The following is a 17,904-nucleotide window of genomic DNA, read 5'->3' on the forward strand; positions in this document are numbered from 1 at the left end:
TGTTCCACCGATGTTTTCGGTTTTAAAGGAAACCAAACACTGTGCCGCCACTGTGTTGTGTTGATTTTGTCTGTTTCATCGTGGTTTCGAAGTGTGCTGCCATATTCCATTATTCCACCGAAATTCAGATTGGCCTGCTCCAAACTGCTCCAAAATGAAATTTACTCTGGTCCAAGTTGCTCCAAAATGCAATTTTACTTGCTCCAAAAATTTCTCCGAAATTACTTTGGGCAGTCCCACCCCTGAATGTTGGCAAAACTGCAGAGCTGGTAATTTATTATTAGCAGCCATTAAACAAACCTGATGGTCGGTGGTGCCAGTGTGACACCTCTGAGATTTTTCAATGCACAGCTGTGGTCATGTCAAGCAGCTGCACATTCACTTGTATTTTAAATGTGCTGTTTCGCACGGAGGCTGCTCTCTGCATGGTCGCTGAATCTTTGTGCGGTCCAAATTTTGTTGCACTTGGCCTTTAATTGAGTCTGTCAAATTTGTTCTGTGCCGGGTAAGAAGAGACTCATGTGCAGGCACGTGCCACTCTGGAACCACTCTTACCAGGTGGCACAACTTCCACAGACTCGGCCACTACATGCCAGCACCTGTGATGATCGGCCCAATTGCTGTCTCACTAGGAGATCAAACATCTCGCATACCTCGACTGGAACCACCTTCCTGAACCGGTTGCAGCCCCAGCCAACCACCCAGGCGACACATCACCTGTTGTTGTTTGTCTTCTGTTCGGCACAAGTCCACGAGGTGTAGGGAGAATACTGAAAGGGAAACCCCACAACACTTGTTGCTGGGCGAGTTGGTTCATAATGCTGAGGAAAAAGATACTGCACAAAACAGACAAGAACGAGAGGGCAGAGGCACACGCACTTGCACAAACTTTCAAATAATTTTTATTTTAGTCAGACTCGGCAATATTGCCACACATGAAAGGAACCCTTTGTAGCTTCAGCCACTGTCTGGTGGATGACAAATTTTCCCTTTCATCTGCTGTGCATTTGCTGCCTAACCTTTATCGGTTATTGAACGAATGAAGTTAACAGAAACTATATTATGTACACTATTGCCGTAAAACATGTATCTTTAGCTAGAGTTGTACCAACAGGAACTTTTCATAACTTGTACATTTTAGTGCCAATTTTATAGCCCTCTGTAATGCCATTGGCCCGGAGGGTGTTACAAATTGTCATGAGTGCACTGCGAGGGGCCACTGTTGTGTGAAAATTGTGGAGCAAGCTCGGTGCCAGGGAATTGTGTTGTGCAGCGTTCGCAGTGTGGACTCCCTGGGGCGTCCCAGCCACCTGGCGACCAAGACGTTCATGGCGCTGCGTATCCTGGTCAACAACGAGCTCAACGAGCTGCACTGGGCCCTGTGCCTGCTGCGGCGATGGCTGCGCCGGCCTGGTGGACGCCTGGCAGTGCTCGCCTTTCACTCGCTCGAGGACCGCATCGTCAAGAGGCATTTCCAGGTATTTGGAAATGCCACAGTGCCTTTTGCTTGTTGTGCCACTGTCTCCACACTGAGTGACATGCGAGTGTGTTCGGGTAGGCAAAAGATTCAGGAGAAACAATGCTTAAACAAACTGACTGGTCCTGCAGAAAATCGCGCGACATTTTGTCTGTCAATTTATGCTTTTTTTGCATTTCTCCAATTTTGTGGTGTTTTTTTCATATCTGTGTACAGTGTATGTAGTGCATTCTGCAATCTTCTGAAGTAGAGTTGTATGTGAGGTAGCACTGTCTCTGCTCGTGTCAGTCTTGTGAGGCTGGCTTGCCTTTAAGAATTCACATAAGACTCCCTGCATCTTTAATGGTATGATGTTCAAATCAGGGTGTTGGACTGAACCTGAACCAAGGATCGTATCCGATTAGTCACTTTTTTCCTTCAATCGATTCTTGATTGATGTAATGCAGGCATCCATGCACGAAAAAATCATCTGCAGCTGGGATCAGACCTGGATGTCAACAATCAAACCAGTTACATTTGTGCCGCTTTGGCAGAGTCCAACACATAAGAGTCAGTAATGGCGAGTGCATGCTTTCGTGTAGTAAGTTTTGTGAAAGGGGAGTGAAATGTCACGAGTCTGGGTGACAGGTATTGGGGCCGCAGAGAAAAAGATGGTTTTAAGAACTTGAGCTAGAAATAGTGAGAATTTCAAGTACAGATGTGAGTCATACAAAAGGTGCATGTTAAAGCTAAGATTCATTGAAGTGAAGAGATCCTCGAGGGAAAAGGGAACTTGACTGGTGAAGCATAGGTTTTTGATGATAACAGCTTGGCTATAGAAGAGTCAAGTCCTCAACCGAATCCATTTGGCACTGATGTTGGGAAAGGTCCTTCTATCCTTTAGGTAAATACGTAACAAGAGTTGTAGCCTGGTGTGGGCCAGGTGCCCAGTGTTGTGTAGTGTGAGCAAACTGGCTGGCTCCCGACAGTCTATTGTGGCCTAGGCGCCTGTTGGTACCCAGCGCTTGTGCGTTGGGAATTCGGTCTTGATCTTGCATGCATACTGAGGTCTGTAAATATAGATGTGTGAGTGGCTCGTTTAGACGCACATTCATTGGTTCTGACTGCTGTGGGGATGCCCCAGTGGGTGACTCACACTCAATAAGAAGGTCTGTGCCACTGCTGTCTCCAACAGCTATTGCCGAGGCCAAATCATTGGTATTGGTGTGTAAGTGAGCTATACGTTGGTCTTGTGAGCATTGCACCATTTGCCTATGGCATGTGGCGTGTTTCTGTGGCTACATATGCTCCAGAATGGGTGCAGTGCTTTAGGAGTGCTGCTGTTTTTGGTGGTGTAGTGCACAGTTGTGCTGGCTGTGCATACGAAGCTTAGAGAGTGAATGATTTCTCTTGCCCGATTTATTCCCATGAGCCTGTCTTCTGTGCACGCCGATGAGCTCCTCTAATGTACAACACCTTCTCATTTGTCTGAGCAGTTGCATGCCATGCATTAATAGGACCCGGTGGCTTTTACGTACGATTGTGTCAAGCTGATTTTGCCCGTTTTTCTCGATACTATACGGAATGTGATATTTGAGCCCAGGCCCGTAGCCAGGAATTATTTTCGGAGGGGGGAGGGGGCCCACTTGCTGAAGGCCTTGACTATTTGAGGAAGGCACCTACTTTCCAGTAATTATCTTCGGTAAAGCACTGAAAGATGATAATTTCGGGGGAGCCCGGGCCCCTAGGCCCCCCCCCTGTCTGAGCCTAAACACCTGCAAAGCATTGTGTTGTTGCTGCATGTCCTCCCCACGATGGATATGCGCTCCGCCGTGTGGAGCACCTTGTTTCGGAAGGCGTCTTCTGCAATGCATGGGAAGGGCCCACATGGTTGGGACGTGCACTGTTCTTCATTGCGGAGCACAGTACGGCTTTCACCACCTATTGTGCACAGAAATAACTTGCCCTCTTCCAAGGAGCACGCGAAGCACATGGATTACGTAACCGCATCCAGGGACCGTTGTAGCGTGTCCTGAATGTGCCTTTTAGAGCCTTTGGTATAATGACTATGATGATGCCATCTGCGTATCAAGAGCCGACTCGTGTCATCAGCCAGACAAAGAACTTCTGCTACTAGGGTTGCCACCTGGCTGGTTTCCCATCGGCACAACCACTTTCTTCCTTCGAGGTGCCAGCACCTACACCATGGCCACCACGTTGTGTTGACAATTGCAGCACACGGTTCCAGCTGACAGATGGCCTTTTGATGAGATGCATAAGGTCTCTCGGAAGACGATGAATAACCAGAAATGATTGCACGAGGATATTGCCCCCAAATACAACTTAAATTTGTTCTTTGTATGCCATTGCGGTTGATCTTATAACGCTAGGCAATTGGCAACTTCAGAATCGGTCACTTGTGATGCCAACACTGTCCAAATAAACAAAAATGGCTATGACATTCACGGTCATGGCAGCTCTTTTGCTTGGTGCTGTGTTCAAGTTTCTCATTGGTGTCGTCGAATCTAGGTGCCTTGTTGTCCTTGCTACCGATCACACCATTTTGATCGATCTCAAGGATTTCAGCAACAAAACTACAGAAATAGTTGTGCTGTGCATGCAAATGTCCGGCCTGCCTAGCAAGCTGCATCAGATTTCTTTAAGGACAAAAAAAGCCTTTCAAGCTAGCTGGAGGCTAAAGAAGGAAAATGTTTGTGCTTAGCGGGCCTCTCCAAAAAGGTACAAGCAATTGTTCACAGCATTGCTCCAGGTATGACATGTGGCAGTTTTCGACCTTCATAAAAACAACTCCCTACTGCGACTCATGCCGATATATATTGGCAGAAACGTCTGTTGTGCTTTCAGGAGCTAAATACGCATATTGTGCATTGATCGAACAAAACTAAAAACTGTAATTACCTGGTCTTGGGATAAACACAAACGAGAGTTTCTGTTTGTGAGGCAGGGTGCTCCTCTCTTCTTATAGTTAGCTGATCTCTGCGCTGAGGTGGTTTGTGTCTGATGACTGGCGCTTGTTCGTGCTCACAGTACGCAGTGTTCGCGGTAGGGCCTGGGAACACAGCAGAGAACTGCAAACCCTAGTGAAACGGGAGAAGACAATAATAAGCAATCGGGCGAAGTTGCATTTCTCCCAGCAGGTGTCCGAAATTTAGCGAGGGTTTCCTTTTGAGCAAGGTCACTTGTATTTGTGTAAATGCATAACTTTGAAACGTATTGAGCCAGTTGTAATGGAATTTAGCTTTGTGGTCAGTGTCGGGAAGCAAACTGGCAGCACTGTGCACAAGTCGAATGCTCCAAAGCTGGAACAACCGCTATTTGCAGTTGTTTCTAAATTTATTGGGAGCTAATAAACTGACAACCCACCATGTTGAATGAGAAAACAGCTTGCACCACTAAATAAAGCATGCTATCGAAACGGTACTTCTCCTCGCGGCATAATGTGTGTCATGATCAAGCTCAGACCCCCCCCCCCCAAGCTAGTTGTCATTTCTGCCACCGTGTCTGCAGACAAAAGTAGATTAGCGAGAGTATTCCTGCTACCTATAGCCTTAGTAACACTGATGCTGGGGCAGAAAACTAAGCTAACAAAACCAAATGAAGCTTAAGTGTACTTCACTATAATTTATTAAAGCGACTGCCTAAACGAAAGTAAACTTTGCAATGATCTTTAAGATATATAAGAGGAAAGCATTGGTCTACTCACCGTGAACGAAGACTTCGTCCCGAGTGAAATGTTTCAAACAAACCAGCATAGTGTTCGTCATCTTTTCCCAATGCACAAGTTTCTTATACATGTCGCTCGCTGATGGTGCGTCGTCTGCTTCTTTCGGGAAACAATGAAATGATACTGTGCCGTAACATGAACTTAACCCAGCTAGTTTTAGAACCAACATGCATGGTGCTGGACTCTGCCAGCATTTTAGATCTTATATTAACTAGCAATCCGTCTAGCCTGCCTGCGATGTCTTATCTCCAAGAAATTAGCAAACAAAGTAATTCACACTGTCTTTAACTTTACCTTTCCAAAACAAGAATAATCGAATAAAACAATAAGCTTATATGGTAAAGGCAACTACGATGCGATTAACAACGAACTTATTTCTTTCTACCCTGCTTTCGATGCTGAATTCCACAACCGCACAAATTGGTCGATCTTCCAACAAAAAATCGCTGAGCTTGCTACTAACGACATTCCAGTTATTCCAGTATGGACTAACAGCAATAAACCTTGGTTTACAAAAAAATTAACAGCCCTAGAAAACAAGAAAAAACATTTTTTTTCGTTGCGCAAAGCAACACAACTGTCCTGTGGCATGGGGGCAAATATTACGAGGCAGAGAAAGTTTATCTCTCAGCTATACGCTACGGAAAGCACTCCTTTTTCCATGATATGTTGCCTCGAGTACTAAGCAGTAACCCTCAGAAATTCTAGCAGTTGCTAAACCCCAAGCTACCGGACGCTATCATTATCGCCTACCACAACGATATAGCGATCCCTGAACCAGAGAGTGCCTTGCGTTTTCATCGGTATTCACCACTGAACCTGACGCTCCATTACCTATACCACCATTTCCTGTGCAATCTGTTATGTCACCCATCGAATCCCCTGAACATGGCATAACTGTAATAATTGATAAGCTAAAGCTTTTGTCATCAGGGGTGGGCGGCATCAACTCTAAACTGTTAAAAAATACTGTCATGGTGCAGCATGGTTTCGAGTTAGCGACGCGCCGATTAATGGGCGCCAGAACGTTGTGGGTGTAGGAACGGCCGAGCAAGATGGGTATTGCCAGTCACTCGGCCAAGCGGCTGAAAAAAGGGGGATTTAGTTAGTTTGTTTTTTTGCCACAACCTTGACGCATGTCTCGAGAGTCCTTTCTACAAAACCCTGTGTCTTCCCCGCTCGTGCCTTGAGTGGGTTGCTGAAATGGGAGAGGTCAAGTTATTTCCGGAATCCCCAAAATACGCAATGTCTCTGTACTGTGCCCACAAATTGCTAGCAGCGTATGTATTGTCCGAGAATATGGCGCCATGTGGGCGGCTGCCGCTGTTGCTTCTGGTGCTTGTCAACGGACCCAAGGGTGTGGTGTGTGTGTGTGTCTGTGTGGCATGACCTCTGACAGTGAGGGGAATCACCCGTTTCCTCACCCCTGATTAAAAGGGGCGCGGCCAAGATCTTTGGGAGGAGTCATGAAATAATTAGGTGAACCGTCACCCCTATGTACCGCTCCCTGACCTAGGCAACTAGGGAAAGGAGAGGCTATTTAAGTGCAGGTTTTAGTCCCTGCTAAGAAGTTTAGAAGCTGAGCCTGTAATCTGCTGAGAAGCAGTCGAGGGGCTAGTGCCGTCCAGTATCGCCTGGGCCGCCTAGCCACGTCGAAAGTCTAAGTACCTAGTTGACGTACAAGATGACAAAACAATGTCTGCAATGAAGCTCACGGTAGTTCTCAAGTTAGCTCAACCTGCTTCAGGGAAGTCGTCAGATCTAGACTCCCGGGAAACCCAGCCAAGCAATCGCATCCAGCTCAACAAGATCAGCTCGCTAGCATTCTTTGGGAAAGCTCTGCTCACCGACTTCACATTTTATGGACTTGCTGCTGTTGCCCGGTCACGCGGGTGACATCGTTTGTTTTCTTTTGAACTTTGAGTGAACTACTGTTAAATGTATTCTTGTATATTTGATCTGCACCGTTTCATTTTTATATCTACTGTTAATTGCTCGTCATATTTCTTTGTCGTCATCACTAAGCTATATTAAGTTCAGGTGTGTTAGTTTTCTTGTGTCATTTCTTTTGTTATTTTATTTTATTAATTTGTTTATTGTTGTCAGTCGATAAATATCTTGGTTTATTTTTTTGTTTACTCCCGACTCTGACCCTTTCACTGTGTTCGCTTGAGTACTGAACGACCAACCGGCTTGTTACCCCGTCGATGACATCACGCCGATGGCGAACGGGTGACAAGCCATGACAAATACTAAACACATCTGTGCAGCATACTTCAAATTAATCTTCACGCAGTCTTTATCCTCATTTAGCATCCCTGTCTGGCGGGATCGAATCTCGGCCGCAGTGGCCGCATTTCGATGGAAGCGAAATGCAAAAACGCCCGTGTGCTTGCGTTGTAGTGCACGTTAAGGAACCCCAGGTGGTCAAATTCACCCGGAGCCCTCCACTACAGCGTGCCTTATAACCGGAACTGGTTTTGGCATGTAAAAGCCCAGAAAGAAGAAGCATCCCCGTCACCTGGAAGAAAGGGCAGGTCGTTCCAATCTACAAATCAGGTGATAAAAACTCACCTCTTAACTACCGACCAATTTCCCTAACTAGCGTACCTTGCAAGATAATGGAGCATGTCATTTTCACCCAAATAATGCACTTTCTTAACAACTTCTTCCATCCATCCTAGCATGGCTTCTGTAAGGGCCTTTCATGCAAAACGCAACTTTCTATGTTCGTCCATGACTTAAATGTTAACTTCGATGCTAACACCCAAATCAATGCTATATTTCTAGATTATGCTAAAGCATTTGACAGGTTACCCCACCAACACCTATTACTGAAACTCTACCAGCTGAACCTGCACCCTGACATCTTAAATTGGATTATTGAATTTCTCACTAACTGATGACAGTCAGTAGATGTCAATAATTACACTTCCGCGCCCCTCCTTATAACATCTGGCCTCCCACAAGGTAGCGTTATAGGCCCCCCTACTTTTTATTATTTATATTAATGACCTTCCTCTCCATGTTTCCTCTCAAATCCATATGTTCGCTGACAATTGTGTTATCTACCGTATAATTACTAACGACTCTGACCACAATGTTTTACAAGATGACCTTAACAAAGTGCAAGACTGGTTCAACGACTGGTTAATGACCCTTAACCCCAATAAATAATGTGCTTCACTCGCCGCCATGAGACCTTATACCTACCGTACATTACTAATACCACCTTAGAAAAAGTGGACACATTTAAATATATCGGTGTCACCCTTTCATATGACTTACCGTAAAAACCGGAATATAGGTCGAACTTATTTTCAAGAAACCATTGCGAAAAGTCGACCCTCGTCTTATATGCCGGACATTGGCGGAAAAACTACGGAAGTCTTGCAACAATGGGCAGATGAAGTAAACAGCCACCTTCGCCATTGCATTCAGGCTGCTTTTCACATTTTGTTTCAAAATGAGCGGAAGCCGACAGCAATTCACCGTCGCCTTGAAGAAAAAGGCGATTGAGTACGCGGAAGCCCACGGCAACCCGCCAGGTTGCCGTGGGCTTCGTATCGTGTGACCATCGACCCGCGTGTTTGTCAGCACCTTATCATCACGGTACGGAGCAGCATTTAAATAAATACTGTCACCATTGTGCAACCGGCTGAGTCGCATTTGTTTAAAGGTAAGGGTGTCTTTCGGTACTTTTGCCATTGAAAAAGATTTTTTTCATTTTTAGAATTGGTTCGTTGGGGGTCGACCTATAGTCCGGTTTTTACGGTAGACTGGTCTGCTCATGTAATGCGCATTACTGCTTCCACAAACCAAACATTGGGATTCCTAAAACACCGTCTGTGTCACGCACCGCATCACGTTAAACTACTAGCATTCAAGACACTCGTACGTCCGAAGCTTGAACATGCATCCCCATCTGGTCGTCACATCAAACTTACCTTATCAATGCCCTCGCAAGAATTCCGAATCGTGTGGCAAGGTTAATTCATTCATTGTATTCTTATAACACCGGCGTATCACTACTAAAAGCACAGGCTGTATAAAACACGCTATAATCCTGGCATCGCATTGATTCGTTAATCCTTTTTCATAAGTTTTATTGCAGCTCGCTTCATCATGCACCGTATTTGTTGGCCCCTCACCATTCCCTGCGTACTGGACACCACTTGCAAGTAACGCCTCCACGCAGCCGTACCACAACCTTCTCTGCATCTTTCTTTTGCCTATCATCAACCGACTGGAACGGCCTGCCCCGTCACATCGCCGAAATCACCTGTTCAGCGGCATTTGCTGATAAGCTTCATACTAGCGTTCTTCATTGAACACATGTGGCTACTAATTAGAACAATCAAGATTTGTAAACCCCACCCGTTATGTTTAAGGGAATAAAGGTGAAGATACATTGCAGTCTTTCCACCGTGATGACATGAATAATGGTACACAGCAAAAGTCTTTTAGACATCTATTTTTTTTATTTTTCGGGCTTGTGCACCGTGGCATCACGATTTGAGAACTACGAGGCATTCCGGGCATGCCGTGATAGGAGGCCCTCTTTTGCTTCAAGCCTGAACCTGGATTGGCTGGTTCTCGGCGTGGCTGCTAGGTGGCGAGCAACAAAACAACAAAGCTCATCTCTGGACTACTTGGGATCCACCTGCCGAGCACACGTCGACATCTCGTGCTGCATTGATTCACACAATGCTTCACATTTACACTACAGTTGCCTGCCAAATTTTTTTCCCCGACAAAGGTGGAAACCTTGCCTGGCACATGGCCATTTTATGATGCAGCCATTTTGCACGTAGCATCTTCAGAATGCTTGTTTCATGTCTCGTGGACAGAGCAGCTTCCAGAAACTGCTCTAGTATCTTCAGGGAAGATGCTCGACATTAAGGACCCTTTTTTGCAAAAAGTTCCGAGGAGATGTCCATTGTTCACTGTCACATACTGAATTGTAGAGTCCTGTATCACGATGGATAGTTGGTATTTCATCATTGGCTAACTGGGATGACAAAATGCAAGGAGCACACATACAAGCGTGGGCAAGGCTCTTTCATCAACACGGCGCTGTTATTTTCCCTTGAATTCAGAGCTGTTTTTACTCATTCTTTTTTCATGTGGGTGATGTGTGAGATGTTAAGGTTCACACGTGCAGCTTGTACAGTCCATCAGAGTTCCATGATATCTGGAGTTGGCTAGGAAAGGCATTAAGCCAGTATTTTGAGGTGTTTGAGGCTTCTCACGTGTGCTGTTCTGTGTCCAGGGTGTGGATGTGAGTGAGCCAGTGGACGTAGCCCAGCGGCTGCGCAATGCGGCCGTGTGGCACAGTGCGGAGGAGATGGTGTCCGAGCGGCAGTGCCACTGGCAGCCATTGGGTCCACTCCAGCTGCCGTCGAGAACAGAGCTGGAACGCAACCCACGGAGCCGCTCGGCCAAGCTCCGTGTCGCCGAGAGGACGGCCGTCGGTTGACGTCGGGCGCCAGTTGTTCATTGAGAGTGTCACCTCATTTCTTGCATCTTCAGAATCATTAAAAGTAGCAGTTCTACGTGACTTTTCTCAACTTCCTGTTAAGTTGGCCCTAGCAGTGTTGATTCCTTCCCTAAGGTGACTGTGTTGCTTGCAAGATAGACTACTACGCCAGTCCTGCGCCAGTGCACAACCTGTGTCCTTGCGTGGGTTTTAGTGTGGTTTGTAATGAGCGCTTGTTCTGCCTGATTGCGCTAGTTGGTGCTGCATCATTTTTCTATGAAGCGTAACGTTTAATGAAGGCACGAGGGTGAGCGCTGTTTTATAACAACTGTTCCTTACTTCGAGACGGCACTTATATATACAGAATTTTTTATTTGATTGAACAACTTTATTGAGAGTCCCGAGAACCCCGAAAAATTTCCCAAAACCGCCAAAATACAGAAAAACTACAAAAAGAAACGAGAAAGCATGATGGCAAGGAGCATCCATCACTGCATGTGCATGCCCAAGAAACATCTTGTTTGACAGTGCTATGATACGGTCCTCCTCCCATGTCATGAGTGTTGCTGCAGTGATGTTGCTGCAGCAACACTCAAGCACTTCCTTCCCATCTTGTACATTGTTATGGTGCTTTCTCAGTCTGGAGTTCCAACACCTGCCACTCTAACCTACGTAGCAGGCCTCACAGGAAAAGGTCATTTTGTAAATAACTTCCCACATGTAGTCGGCACACCATGTACGACGCTTATTTTTGCATTGACACTTACCTTCGCATTGTTGCTTTCCTGTTTTAGTGGGACAGCTGCCCTTTGTCAGGCTTATGTGGAGCCGGAAAAATTGTGGCAGAACCCATCTCACGACGACTGTCAGTGGTAATGCATTGAATTAATATAGCGACGCAACGTATTGCCATCATCGAAACGAGTCATGTATGAGGCGTGTGCTGCAGCGGGACTCTTTCGCACTTCCTAAGAATGCTCGGTACCATCTAGCGCAGTGAGGCCTTCTTCTGGCTTCCGAAATGCATGCTGTGCCAACGCTGAGAAACGCGGCTCCTCTCTTGGCGCCGAGTCGTAGAGTGGCACTGCCGAGGCAAGAATCGTGGTGCACCGGTGCCTGTGAACGCTGAGAATTGTTCGCTTGCTTGCCGCACGCTCAGAGAAGAGTGGCACATGCCCAGGACGTTTGTAGCGCAGCCTGCTCAGGTCCTGGTTGCACATTTTCATTCTATATGCATTGTTACTTCCTATTACTTTTCCCCCAACAAGGTTCGAGTGCCTTAATTTGATCTACCTTAGTTAACACCAAAGGTAGTGGGTTCGAGTGCTTTAATTAACTCTACCTTAATTCACTGTATCTTAATTAAGTTTGCCTTAACACCAAAGGTAGTGGGTTTGACTCAGCCTTCACGATGTCAGTTGGAATCCGACTTGGAGTTACGGCTGATTCGCCCATATCCAAGTGGGTTCGACTCCCACCAAAGGTCGTAAGTACGAATGCCTTAATGAACTGTGCCTTAACACCACACGTCGTGGGTTCTGCTCCCACCAAAGGTTGTGGGTTCAAGTGCCTAATTAACTTTGCTATAATGAACACCAAAGTTCTTGGGTTCGAGTCCCACTAATAGTCGTGGGTGGTACCATCAATTTTGGTGCCATAACGCTGGTCGGTGAAATTTTCGTCCCATGAGCTATCTAAGGCTTAATAAATGTTGCCGGTCACTGAAGATATTTCACTTGCTACATGCCTGGCCCAGAAGGAGCTTGTCAAATTTGCAAGAAACCAACCAGGCCTGTGCCACCCTTTCAACTTGGATACAGAAAATGGTCCTTGAGCAAAAAGCGGTACAAGTGAAAATCTAAAATAAGTTGCGTAAAAGAATTCGCACCAAGGTCTGGAACCGAGAGCCATGAATCGTTTCACACCACGGTGTAAGAACATTTAGGTGTTGACACTGCGAGCGTCCAGATTATGTTCAGCAGCGCGCAGGCGCACCAAGTAGCTCTGCTGCGAGCCGATAGGATGGCGCTGCGGTCAGCGGTCCCAGCTTAGCGGCGCTGGTGGCTTGACATTGCTCTGCCTCACCTAAATTTCGTTCATATTGGAGTGAGTAAAACTCAAAGCGCGAAAAAAATTTGTTATTTCACATTAAAGTGATAAGTGTACCAGGCTTAATGCTTCACTAACATGAAGGTTCCTTGTGCAGGGCCTGGATGATGTGAACACGGATCGATCAGGCAGCACTCAAAGCCCACTGAAGTTACCCTCGCACGCACAATTGGTTTCGTCTGGTCTAGCCGTTCATCCAAGCATATATAAAAAAGCGTTAGCCCACGTGCTACCCCTCGATCAGAAGAAAATAGTGACAGCACCGGAAAATGTTGTATTTCATGCCTATCGCTGCTTCCATTTACACTCGGAAAACCGTTCAAGCATCGTTGCGGGAATTCGGTGTGACCGCGATATAAATGAAGAAATGAAACTGCGCAAGCTTGCGATATGCAACGCACTAGAGCAAAGTAGCTGTTCATGGCTAGAACTTATGATGAGAATGCACATAGCTATGTAAAAACTCTTTCAAATGGGAATTTATTAGGCGGGACGAAGGCAGGCATCTTGGATTACGGCATCACTACAGTTTACTGATGAAAACCTGAGGAAATGTCTTTTTTATTCCAATTACACTTAACATAGACCGTGTATATTATTCATTTGGCTTTCGTCCATTGAGGACTGAGTGACTCTTAATTGTAGGATCTAAAAAAAAGGTGACTTTCTTTTTTCTTAAATAGCATATGAGAATCTGCCAATGTAAGCGTATTGCACAATGTACAGCCTGTCCATAAATACACTTACACCCACCACACAGTAATCTCATAGACTTCTTATTTTTTATTTTGCAAAGACACAATAAAAAAATTGTGCATGGAGCAGCTCGATTAATTTTAATAGGGGATAACCATCCCAGAAGCTTACGCTCTCATACACTCCCACAATGCAAAGACGAATAAAAACATGCAAGCGTGTAATATACACCGCACGCGCATTGTAAAAAAAATTCGGTAGCCAGGATGGAACAAATTTGAAAATCAGGCACACATCTGCAGAGAGAACAGCAGTATTATACAGGGTGCACAAAGATTTAAAAATATGCAAATGTCACGTAGCTGGACAGAACCAAGCCAATGTTGTTTGCCGTCCCTTGGAGATACTCCCATTATTTTTTGCCGCCCGAATTACATAATTAGTCTTTATAAAGGGTTTAATATTAGAGATTGGAGCAGCGCAGCGTCGACAGTCAAACGAACCACAGCTTTCAAGCACGAGCGCCGTTGCGAGGCAAAGCGCTGGGCCCACTAGCGTCTCTCTTCGCTACAATTCCCCCTGGGAGTGATAAGGGAGCCGTCCGGCGACCTAACAGCTTGTCAGGATGACAGGATCGTAGTATGGCTTGAGGCGGTCGTTGTGGACAATGTCTCGTCCACGACGGCGCTGGTTCGATAACAAAATTCACGGGAGATGCGTGTTCGACGACGTGGTAAGGGCCTTCATACTTCGGGGGTAGTTACGATGAGAGGCCAGGGGCGGTGAACGGGACAAAGAGCCACACAAGCGCGCCAGGAAGCAAGGTGACCGCGGAAGTGGAGTCGCCGCAAGTGCTCTTCTGGTGCTCTTGGTCGTTGGAAGTAAAGGCACGTGCGAGGTCACAGCATTCTTCAGCATGCCGTGACGTGGCAGAAATAGGTGAGCCCTCGGATGCATCCGGCCGGTAAGGTAAAATTGTGTTGATGGTATGCGACGGCTGCCGACCGTATACTAAGAAAAAGGGTGAAAAGCCAGTGGTGCTCTGAGTAGCGGTGTTGTACGCGTAGGTGACGAAGGGCAGAATGGCGTCCCAGTTCGTGTGCTCGGAGGCGATGTACATTGAAAGCACGTCGCCAAGCATGCGGTTGAAGCGTTCTGTGAGGCCATTGGTTAGGGTGGTACGCCGTAGTTGTGCGATGAATAACGTGGCACTCTTTAAGGATGGCTTCAACCACTTCCGACAGGAAGACACGTCCGCGATCACTGAGCAATTCCTGGGGTGGACCATGCCGCAGGATGAATCGGCGAAGCAGGAATGAGCAACATCGCGCGCTGTAGCTGCTGGGAGAGCGGCGGTTTCGGCGTATCGTGTGAGGTGATCTACTGCCACAATAGCCCAGCGGTTACCAGCCGACGTCAAGGGAAGTGGCCCATACAAATCAATTCCAACGCGCCCGAACAGCCGGGTAGGGCAGCGTAGAGGCTGCAGACCAGCCGGCGAGAGCTGGGGTGAAGATTTCCGGCGCTGGCAGTCGGGGCAGGAGCGAACAAACTGTTGAACGTACTTGTACATTCCCCGCCAGTAGTAGCACTGTCGAAGGTGCTGGTAGGTTTAGAAAGCTCCCGAGTGTGCGCACTGTGGATCGGTGTGAAAGGATGCACAGATTTCGGAGCGCAGACTGCGAGGAACTACTAACAACCACTGGCGCCCGTCTGTGGCATAACTGCGTCGGTGAAGCAGGTTGTCGCGAACCGCGAGATGGCGAGCCTGACGGTCACGCAAAGTACGAGTGGTTGACTGTGGTGATGGGTCAGCAAGCAAGTCTATAATCGAGGCAATCCACGGGTCTTGGCGCTGCTCGGAAGCGATAGCCTCAAGGTCGATTGTAGAAACAGCTAGCTGGGATAGTGAGCAGCAGTTATTGTCGTCAGGCAAGGGAGAGCGTGATAGGGCGTCGGCATCAGAATGTTGGCATCCGTTACGGTACAGCACGCAGATATCGTAGTCCTGCAGGCGAAGTGCCCAGCGGGCAAGACGACCTGAAGGATCCTTCAACGATGACAGCCAACATAGTGTGCATGGTGGTCGGTGACGACATCAAATGGGCGGCCATACAAATAAGGCCGGAACTTAGTAAGAGCCCAGATGATTGCCAGACATTCTTTTTCCGTGACAGTGTATTTGGTCTCGGCTTTCGTAAGGGTGCGACTGGCATAGGCCACGACATATTCAGGAAAGCCAGGTTTGCGCTGCGCAAGGACAGCGCCGAGGCCAACACCGCTGGCATCTGTGTGTACCTCTGTAGGGGCCGTCAGATCGTAGTGACGCAAAATTGGGGGAGTCATCAGCAAACGACGGAGATTTGCGAACGCTTCCTCGCACTCTGACGACCACGAATGAAGGGTCCGTTGCATCCAGAAGCTTTGTCAGAGGTGATATGATGGCGGCGAAATTTTGAATGAAGCGTCGGAAGTAAGAACATAAACCTACGAACATTCACAGTTCTTTGATGGACGTAGATTTAGGGAATTTGGCGACGGCACGAAGCTTGGCTGGATCGGGGAGAATTCCATCCTTGAAAACGACGTAACCCAGTATCGTCAGCTGCCGCGCTGCAAATCGGCACTTCTTTAAATTCAGTTGTAGGCCGGCATTTCTCAAACACGTCAAAACACGCCGGAGGTGTTGAAGATGCGTGGAGAAGTCCAGAGCAAAAACGACGACGTCATCAAGGTAGCACAAGCACGTGTGCCATTTCAAGCCGCGCAGAACGGTATCCATCATACGCTCAAAAGTTGCGGGCGCATTACAAAGTCCAAATGGCATGACGTTAAATTCGTATAAGCCGTAGGGCGTGACAAAGGCTGTCTTCGGTCGATCATCAACTGGCATAGGTACTTGCCAATACCCTGAGTGCAGATCGAGAGATGAAAAAAATTCTGCTCCTTGTAGGCTGTCAATAGCGTCGTCGATTCGCTGAAGTGGGTAAACGTCCTTACGAGCGATCTTGTTGAGGCGCCGATAGTCTTTCTACAGAACAGTACAGAACAGTCTTTCTTCGTAACAAGGACGACGGGAGATGCCCATGGACTGTGGGAAGGTCGGATCACTTCGCGGCGGAGCATATCGGCCACTTGTTCATTAATCACGCGACGTTCCGTAGCCGACACACGATATGGGCGTTGCCGCAATGGCGATTGGGAGCCAGTATCGATGTGGTGCGTAACAGTTGACATCCGGCCCAGGGAAGGTTGCCCGACTGCTGCGAAATGCTGCAGGAAAACTAATAAGCGGTAAGAAATTTACAACTCAATCATACTGCTCAACCTTTCTTGGTACAAATTTAGCTTTTGAAACAACAAATTTATATTCTGTGCAACTGAACAAAGAAAGAGAAAAATATCAATTCCCAAACCAGTTTTACATGATATGTGAGAACCGTCTGTCAAAAATTCAGCATGTTGCGGAGCTTCAGCTTTCTAAATCTTAATAACAATTGTGAGAGGAATAGGCAAATTACCCAATGAGTAATCTCACGTTGTGCCTAAGACTTTGCACAACTTAATGTGCAGCTTGGACGCCTATCATAATATCCCCAAGTCATCGCCCACTCCCCTTTAGGCAAAAAATCAATTGTCAAAACCACCGAGTCATCGTCCACCCCTAGCTTCAATGCTGGAGCCGGAGCACCGAGAGGAGTTGGAGAACGAAACCCTCAGCATTCTTCTTGATTCAAAAAGCAATGTTGCCTTTGATGGTTTTGACGAGGAAGACGAGTAAATAAAGGTTTTCTCAAACACCAAACACAAACCTTTTCTTCCATTTCTTCTACGACAGCCGTTCGTGGTTTGTCACGCTTGGTTTAGGTAGAGCGGTGTGCAATCCACACCGCCCAGACACCCAGTCGGCCACCACTGTGTACACATCGCAAGCACGCATGCATACAGTTTTGCTTGCTTACAACTCGCTTCCTTGTCTGCTTTTGGTGCTCGTCACTTTGCTAGCTTGTAACTTGGATGCCTTTCTCCCTCGGCTTTTGCCCATTTACTCATTCGTTTTTTTTCCTTTCTAATTTTTAGTCGATGTTTTCCTTTTTGTTTTGTTTTCGTACTGCATTCGCTTTTGGGCACAGGCTGATCGCAGTCACGGCTTCGAATTGTGCTCAACTGCAGCTGCCCTTGCGTGACGCAAGCAGTGGATTTTACAGACAGTAAAACATTGTTTCACGAGTCTTGCGAGCAAGATAACATCCCATGATAAAAGTTGAGCCTATCTCTTGTGAAGCTGCGTAGATGCAAACAAAAATGCATATTTTCTAGCTTTTTCCAATTTTTTTGTTTGGTCCCCGAGACAAGGTCCACTCGACTTTTTCTATGAATTTCAGGAGGCGGAGGCGGGGGGGGGGGGGGGGGGGCGCG

At 46.9% G+C, this 17,904-nt stretch overlaps 1 protein-coding gene across 2 annotated transcripts in view; it reads left to right on the forward strand.

Moving 5' to 3' along the window:
* LOC119465093 (12S rRNA N4-methylcytidine (m4C) methyltransferase-like) overlaps window positions 1-10,750 on the forward strand; it is a 72,854-nt gene extending 62,104 nt beyond the window's left edge. For both annotated transcript variants that reach the window (XM_037725895.2, XM_037725896.2), the window contains 2 exons: window positions 1,274-1,478; window positions 10,474-10,750. In XM_037725895.2, coding sequence (XP_037581823.1) covers window positions 1,274-1,478; window positions 10,474-10,680 — 412 coding nt within the window. In that variant the 3' untranslated portion in view covers window positions 10,681-10,750. The remainder of the gene's footprint in view (window positions 1-1,273; window positions 1,479-10,473) is intronic.
* Window positions 10,751-17,904: the final 7,154 nt, after the last annotated feature.

Source organism: Dermacentor silvarum, chromosome 9, assembly GCF_013339745.2.
Source record: "Dermacentor silvarum isolate Dsil-2018 chromosome 9, BIME_Dsil_1.4, whole genome shotgun sequence".
NCBI classification, from domain to species: Eukaryota; Metazoa; Arthropoda; class Arachnida; order Ixodida; family Ixodidae; genus Dermacentor; species Dermacentor silvarum.